The sequence below is a fragment of the Mandrillus leucophaeus genome, unplaced genomic scaffold (assembly GCF_000951045.1).
Source record: "Mandrillus leucophaeus isolate KB7577 unplaced genomic scaffold, Mleu.le_1.0 Scaffold86, whole genome shotgun sequence".
NCBI classification, from domain to species: Eukaryota; Metazoa; Chordata; class Mammalia; order Primates; family Cercopithecidae; genus Mandrillus; species Mandrillus leucophaeus.
In genome coordinates, this window is record NW_012109363.1 from 3,678,819 (window position 1) to 3,687,927 (window position 9,109).

General features: G+C 32.6%; 1 protein-coding gene across 1 annotated transcript in view; it reads left to right on the top strand.

The window, feature by feature from the left end:
* The window catches only part of ADAM7 (ADAM metallopeptidase domain 7), an 83,662-nt gene that overhangs the window by 21,503 nt on the left and 53,050 nt on the right, over positions 1-9,109 (top strand). Inside the window, exons 5-7 of the mRNA XM_011968853.1 lie at positions 66-142; positions 1,165-1,354; positions 3,153-3,206. Coding sequence (XP_011824243.1) covers positions 66-142; positions 1,165-1,354; positions 3,153-3,206 — 321 coding nt within the window. The remainder of the gene's footprint in view (positions 1-65; positions 143-1,164; positions 1,355-3,152; positions 3,207-9,109) is intronic.

Genomic DNA, 9,109 nt, shown 5'->3' on the forward strand with positions numbered 1-9,109 from the left:
AGATATTAATATCTATATAATATCAATATTTATATATATAGTAATAGAGTCTTCTTCTATTTTAGGATCACTGTTTTTACCAAGGATCCATAGTACATGAATATGATTCAGCTGCCAGTATCAGTACGTGTAATGGTCTAAGGTAAGGCAGAATATCTTTTGTTTTCCTTTATGAGTTTTCCTATGGATTTTCAAAGAAATTAACTTCGTTGATTTTCTTTTATCACTCCTGGTATACAGAAAAATGAATAAGAAGAAAGTTGCTGTGCACTTTTAGCAGTTTCAGCTCTAGCCTATGATTTAAGTTTTGACAAACAGATGTCTAATGCATAGTCCTGAATGAGACATGCTTTGCAGTATATGAATAAGGGATTCATATTTGGAAGATTACTGAAAATCATTTAGTCTGGCCTCTCATTTTATTGATCAGGATACTGACTGAAATTAGAAACTTTCTCCTGAATATTTCATTTGCTAGTGGTAAGATTGAGTCCAAAACCCAGGACTTTCGAATACTAGTTTTGTGAATTCCCATTATGCCATGAGGCTTGACTCATTTAGTTTTTACTAAATCAAGCTGTGTTTGCAGCCTCTTGAAAGTAAAAATTCAGAAGTAAGGCCTATAGTTCTCTACAGATCATAGGCTCATGGACAAAGAAGCATGATGTGGAGAGGTAAAGAGTAGAAGAACGAGGAAGTTTTGTCTTTAATTATGGGAAATTTACTTGACTAGTTCTTAGTATTTTCAAGAATGAGAACCCCTTTAATGACACAATTACCACATATTAGTATTTTTACTTTCATATATTTACTTTTATATATATTCCACGTCGTGATAGACATAGAAACTCACATAATTTTTGCAATAAGTCATAAGACTTGACAGCGGTCCACAACCACCAGTGGGACTTGCTACCCTACCTGTACTCAAAGCAGATATTAGGCTGTGCAACTTCTGAAAATCTAGTAAGTTGACTCTTAGAAAAAAGTATTGATTCAGTCAAAGGCTACATATCATCACATTTCCTTACCACTGAAAGCACCCTCCTACATGTTCATGAGGCGCTGGCTTTGTAGTTTCTCTTTCTTGAAAAGACAAAGTCAGTGCAATGAAATAGAGTAACTATAGACCTTGAATATACATTGTGTTCCCAATTTCTACAGGGGATTCTTCAGAGTAAATGACCAAAGATACCTCATTGAACCAGTGAAATACTCAGATGAGGGAGAACATTTGGTGTTCAAATATAACCCGAGGGTGCCGTATGTTGCTAATTATTCCTGTACAGAGCTTAATTTTACCAGGAAAACTGTTCCAGGCGATACTGAATCTGAAGGAGACCCCAAAATGAAAGTGAGTATTATTAAGTCATCTTTACCCCAAATGAAACACCTTTTATTTTCTTGATGATGTCTAGGGAGAAAGCATGAGTCTAGCTAGTGAAATGTATGTGTTACTTTGAGTCTGGCACTTTATCTGATATTTGAAATTTGAAAACTTTTGGTTCAGTTATCTATGTAAAAAGTTTATTTTCATAGAGTAAATCTGTTTGTTTCATGAGTTTCAACAAAGGATGATTCTACAATCCTACGTATAGATTGATAGCACTGGGGCTATGAGTAGTTGGAAATAATGGAATTTTCAATGTCCTAAAACATAATCTAGAGATATTATCTTTCCTTGTCTTCCCTGACATTTTTTGCAGAATTATTGATGGCAAGCTATGTTCAGCCCTTTTTATCATCCAAATATTTTAATGGTTAAGGACAATTTAGGATAAAACAAGTTCAGTTTTCGGTGGGATGGTTGTATAAACATAGTCCTTGGAGCTTTAGGTTTTTCTACACAACTAATCTATATCTCCTTAAATTCCCGTGGATGTTAGCCTGTAAACTACATTGTTTTTCTTTTTCATATGTCCTTGATTCATATAGTGTCTGAAACATACTATATGCCTAATGGATGTTTCTTGATTGAATAAATCAACAAATAAATGATTACTTAGTCCATAGAAAAATGATTTAGCCAAATCTTTGAACAAACCTCTGGTTTGTCCTCAGAGAATGTGTACATACCTCGGTGCATGCATACTGAAAACTGAACACTTAGAAGAATCTCCTAGTGTTGGTGTTTTATAGACATAAAAGATCAGCCAGGCATGGTGGCTCATGCTTCATGCCTATAATCACAACACCTTGGGAGGCTGAGGCAGGTGGATCATTTGAGATCAGAGTTTGAGACCAGCCTGGCCAACATGGTGAAACCCCGTGTCTACTAAAAATACAAAAAATTAGCCGGGCAGTAGTGGCGTGTGCCTATAATCCCAGTTACTTGGGAGGCTGAGGCAGAAGAATGACTTGAACTCAGGAGGTGGAGGCTGCGGTGAGCTAAGATCTTGCCACTGCACTCCAGTCTGGGCGACAGAGTGAGACCCTGTCTCAAAAGAAAAATAAATAAATATATACAAATAAAAAATAAAAGATCCATAATTAGCAAAACTTATACATGTTTACTTGGAATTGAGACTACTGAAAATTAGAAAGTTGGGAGGCAGGGGAAGGAGTACAAGAAATGCAGTCAGTCCTATTACTTCATCCTATGTTTTAACTGTCAGGTACAGATGGATGTTTTTCACACAAGCTTACTAATGAAGCATTGACTCAGTAAATGAAGAAAACAAAACCTAAACGTTAAAGTATGAGTTTATGATTCTTTACAACTCTTATTTGACCTGAAAACCTAAACAAAGCATTAGGAAAAAGAGCTAATTCATGCTAGACTTAATACCAAGTGATGGGTTGATAGGTGCTGCAAACCACGATGGCACACATTTACCTACGTAACAAACCCACACATCCTGCACATGTAGCCTGGAAATTTAAAAATAAAATAATTTTTTTTAAAAAAAGAAAAGATAAAAAGAACAAATAGGAAATACTACAATCCGATATATAGGACCCCATGTTTAATCATATAGTAGATCTCATTTAGATAAATTTATATAATTTTTACATATTCATGTGCCTCCCCATTTTGTATCAATAATATTAACATTTCTTATCTTGAAAACATTAGTTTTTTTTTTCCAACTTAAAGGGTTAAGATAAAAAGTGTTAAATATACTTCAACTGGATTTTCCCTAAATTTACAGGCTATCCATAATGAAAAGTACATTGAATTGTTCATTGTTGCTGATGATACTGTGGTAAGTTTTCAGCTGAACATATCTCTCTTTATTCTTCCTTGTAGAACTTGTAGTTATGATTCTAGCATAGAGAAAAAGGTATTCTAATCAGAGTTCCATTCTAGGCTCAAAGTCCTATTTTTAGTTTTCCAAAGCAGATGTACATAAGAGACTATGGGGTCCTTTGCCACAACAGCAGACTGATCCAAAATAGAACACCTGTCCCCATTAAGAATGTATGGAAATGATGAACGACATACAAAAAATTGAAAACATTTTAGCAACCTATTGTTAAGCTCGAAAGAAAAAGTGGAAAATCTACAAGTACTAAAAACGAAGAAGAAAATCTCTATCAGAACAGGAAGTAAAATTTAAAGGCTTGGTGATCCCGATATATAGAATGCAAAAAGAGGCAATTAAGAAATTAAACCCCTGAGAAGCAAAATACTGAAATTTGGAAATGAGACCTCTGCATCATTCTCAGAGTCATAAAGGGCTGCCCGTCTCAGAAAAGGGAACTAGAAACACTCCACAGAAACTGCAAGAAATAAAGGAAATTTTCTGTCTGCCTGTAGCCATGAGCAGGTAAAATGTTACACATGGAAAAACAAATCTGTTTGCGTTATGCACAGATGTGGGACATGATATTATATATTTCTTCAGATGCAGCATTGCCAAGCAAACTTTTTAATATAAAAACTTATTAGAGATCTGCTAAACTGCTGGATGTCAAGTCAAAAATTCCCTAAAATGACTCTTTAATAATCTAAGATAAAATGAACTACATAAGGAGGCCAACCAACTTAAAGAAAACGAAAATAAGCTCTCCAGGATCTGTAAATCATCCAACGATATTTCAGACTATGCTATAACATTAAATTATATATTTTAAGTTATTAAAGATGTAAAGATGAATAAAAATGATGTTAAAATAACTAGAAAAGACTGGAAAACAGGGCAGGCATACTTGAAAAACTACCTGTTTTAACATTTATAAAAGGAAAAAGTATATACCCTTGGAAAAATTAAACAGAAGATTAGATGCATGTGAAGAAATAATTAGTGAATTGGAGAATGGAGGAGTTATAGAAACAACCATTTCTCCAGAGAAATAATAAGTTGGAAACTGTAAAAGAGAACATAAGAGATATTAATTCAGAATATGAAGTTTATAAAGAGTGAATGGGAATGACTGGATGACAGATGACAAATGAGAGGCAATTCTTGAGAATCTTCCAGAAGGAAAGGAATAAACAAATCAGGTAACATTGTAGAAAAATTTCTGAATATCAAAGACAAAGAAAAAATCTTTTAAAATCAACTATAAGAAAGAGATAGATTGACTATAAGTAAATCACAGAGCATACCTTTCAAACAACAGAAGACATAGTTTCTAGAACCATATGTTCAAACAGCTAATGTAAAATGTTGTAAAATTTAAACTGAGTACTAAAATATCAGGCAAGGATAAAGGTTGGGAGAAAGAAATCATACTTAAAATGTTCTATGGGAATTTTAGATTAGGAATGTAAAGGTAGTCACAATTTTACACTTGGTAAGTAAAGTATGGGTGTTAAAATTTTAATTGTAATCACTATTAACCTAGCAATTAGAATGTAAATATCCCAAAACAGTAGAGGGGGATAGATGGATTTGAACATTTTTTAAAAAAAAAAAGACCAATCCAACAGAAAGTCTCAAAGAAAATACACACATGCACACATATGCCAATAGTCATGCACCGCATAACAATGTTTTGGTCAATAGACCACATATATGAAAGTGGTCCCATTGGATGATAATGAAAAATTCCTACACTAGTGACATCGTAGCCATCATAAAATTATAGCACAATGTTTCACTCATGTGTCTGTGGTGATGCTGGTGTAAACAAACCTACCACATTGCCAGTTATATGAAAGTACAGCACATACAATTATGTATAGTACACAATACTTGATAATAAAAAACAACTATGTTGCTGGTTTATGTATTCACTATGTTATATTTTTTATTGTTATTTTATAGGGTATTCTTATTGATATATTTAAAAAGTTAACTGTAACAGAGACTCAGGTGGGTCCTTCAGGAGGTATTCCAGGAGAAGGCATTGTTATCATAGGAGATGGCAGCTATATGTATGTAATTGCCCCTAAAGACCTTCCGGGGGGACAAGTTATGGAGGTGGAAGACAATGATATTGGTGATCCTGATTTTGTGTAGGTTTAGGCTAATATGTGTGGTTTTTGTCTTAGTTTTTAACAAAAATTTAAAAAGTAAAAAATAAAAATTAGAAAAAAGATTACAGAATATAGATATAAGAAAAAATATTTTTGTATAGCTGTACAATGTGTTTGTATTTTAAACTGTTGTCTAAAAAGTCAAAAGTTCAAAAATTTTTAGTTTATAAAGTAAAAAAGTTACAGTAAGCCAAGCTTAATTTATTATTAAAGAAATAAAATTATACTTGTATAAATATAGTGGAGCCAAGTGTACAGTGTTTATAAAGTTCACCATGAGGTACAGTAATGTCCTAGGCCTTTACATTCACTCACTGATTCATTCATTGATTCATTCAGAGAAACCTTCAGTCCTGTAAGCTCCATTCATAATTAGTTCCCCAGGAGGCATACCAGTTTTTTATTTTTTATTTTTTGTCATTTATAACATTTTTTGGTACTTTTTCTAAGTTTACATATACAAAAAGCATTATGTTACAATTGCCTACAATATTCAGTATAGTAACCTGCCCTATAGGTTTGTAGCCTAGGAGCAGTAGGCTATACCATATGGTATACATGTGTAGTAGGTTATAACATCTAGGTTTGTTTAAGTATGCTTTATGATGTTTGCACAATGATGAAATCACCTAAGAATGCATTTCTCAGAATATATTCCCATTGTTAAGCAATGTATGACTATATTACATCTATACATACATACATATAGAATTGTAAATACAAAAATAAAATAATATGTGAAAGTAATTCCAAATGTGTCAGAAATTAGAGTAAATGTAACAATTACATCTGCCTGTTAGAGGTTAGAAAGTCTTGACCAGGCATAGTGGCTCATGCCTGTAATCCCAGCACTTTGGGAGGCCGAGGCGGGTGGATCATCTGAGGTCAGGAGTTCAAGACCAGCCTGACCAACACAGTGAAACCCCGTCTCTACTAAAAATATGAAAATTAGCGGGGCGAGGTGGCACGCGCCTGTAATCCCAGGTTCTCAGGAGGTTGAGGCAGGAGAATTGCTTGAATCTGGGAGGTGGAGGTTGCAGTGAGCTGAAATCACGCCACTGCACTCCAACCTGGGTGACAGAGCGAGACTCCCTCCATCTCCCAAAATACAAAACAAAACAACAACAACAAAAAGAAGTTAGAAAGTCTCAAACTGTATATAAAAAAAAGAATATTATGACATTTTTAAGAAATATAGCTAAACTTCTCAGAAACTTGAAAAATCTCATTAAATAATAAGATAAAGTAGATCTTTCCCCCAAAAAAGATATCTTATTATTTTAATAGTATGTAAAGGATAATTTATGATTTAAAACGTTATTTGAGATAAATTGGAAAATTCATTAGAAAAAGAGTACCAGAAGAACATAAAATATGAAAACACCTAACAACAAAGTATAAAAAGATAACAAAAATGTAACAGACTTGCCAGAGAAAGCAGGGTATTTTTTAGTTCTTCTCTATCAGAAAATTTTAAGTCAAGAGGAATAGCTTCAGCAAAAATTGATAAGATTTGAACTACAAAAATGTAAGTTGGATCTAACCAATTGATATACTACCTTGCATTTTTTTAAAAAGAATATGTATATTTTTCATGTACAAATAACATATTTGAAAAAATTAACAGGGTATCTGGCCACAAAGAAAATAAATAGAAATAACAAAGAGATATCATAAGATCACTTTTTCTTTTTTACCACAACCAAATTAGAAGTTATAACAAAAATTGTTTAATTAGACCATTAAAAGACAACTGGTTGGGAAACTTAAAGCAAAATATATTTCCAAATATTAATTGTCTAAAAAATTAAATCTGAAATTATGGACTATTTATAACTGACCAAAAACAAAAAAACACTAAAGTAAAATTTACTCGATACAGGTAGCATACCAGTATTTAGACATTTGTCAATTTAAACAGTTTTATTAAGAAAAAAGAAAGAAAATAAAGAGACTAAGAGTCCAACTAGAGAGATTTGAAAACAAAACAGTATAAATCCAAAGAAGATAGAAGGAGGAAAGTAATTTAACAATGAGAAAAATCAATAAAACCACAAGGGGAAACAAAAGACAAAAAAACGTCCAGTGGAGTAGTTCAACAGAGTCAAGTACTAGTTCTCTGAAAACATTAATGAAATAGACAAGCTTCTAACAATGCCGATTAAAAAAAATAAAAATATATGTAAAGTTAGAAAATAAAATATAATTATAAATAAAATTAAGGTTACACATCATTAAAAATATATGAAGAACTATGTACCAATAAATGTATAAACAGAAGTATGTAGTTAAATGTTATCAAGCTGGCTCAACAATAAATAGGAAATCCCAAAAATATTTACAACAAACTTGAAAAATTACATAAGTAGTCCACAACCTATCAACAAATAAAGACACCAGGCTCAGACTAGTTTGGTGACAAGTTTTACCAAAGTTTGTTGTAATAAATAACCTTACCTTTTACAAACTATTCCAAAGAATAGGAAAAGAGGAAAAAAATCCCACATTTTATATGGTTATTCTAATCTTTGTATTATTTATCTACCACTGTGTCATAAACTAATCAAAACCTGGTGGGTAATCAATGACTCGTGCAGCTGCAATAATCTATTGACTCCACTGACTGGCTAGTCTAAGATGGCCGCGGTTATTTGCCTGGGACGTGGTATTGGGTTTCAGCTGGCCATGTCTCTCCAGCAGCCTAGCTGGTTGTGCTTTCTTGCATCATAGCTGGGCATCAAAGCATCAAAAGAGAGGAGAGGCTCCAAGGTGCAAAAGCCTTTCAAGCTTCTGTTTGTACATGTTTACATGTCTCACCCAAAGTAAGTCATATGTCCAAGCCTAGAATCAACGTTGGAGGAAACTTATAAAAAGATACAGATACCTGTAAGAGTGATTCCTTGAGTCATTACAATAACAATCTATGACAACTGATAATATTGGTAACAAATCTAGACGTGATCTTATGAGAAAGTAAAATTATAAGCTAATTTCACTTATAAATGCAACTTCAAATGTCCAAGAAATATTTGCAAACCCAAGCCAAGATATATCCATAAACAGTTTACATGAGAGTGATGGTTTCCTCCAGTGATGTGAATATTGCTTTGCTTTGACATGAATAGATATTTTTAAGTTGATAATCTCAAATATATATATATATAGAGAGAGAGAGAGAGAGAGAGTAGGTATTTGTGTATGTATACACACATATAATTCAACACTCATTCATAATAAAACTCTTAGGATATAAAAAATGGAAGAAAATAAAGTATATTTACCAAACTCCTGTTTAGTATAAACATTAAACTTATTAATAAAATGCTGGCAGTTTTCCTCCAAAATTGGGAATAAGGTACATATGCTCATTGTCACCAGATGTTTTTAGCATTTTTACTGAAATTCCCAGCCAATGTAATAAGAAAAAAAAGGTAAGACCCATTTTAATTGAAAAGATATAACATTTTTACACATTAAAAATAGAGGATACTGTAGTTAACATATGAAAAAAATTTTAAATTGAAATTGTAAGTTCTAAGCACTAAACAGATAGGCCTACACTATCATGTTGCTGAGAAATTTTAAAAAGAGTGCTAAGAGACACTATGCTCTTAATAATAATATACGTGTTATCAAAGACTAAGAACAGGTTATTAAAATTTTTACTCAGATACTAGGAGAAGG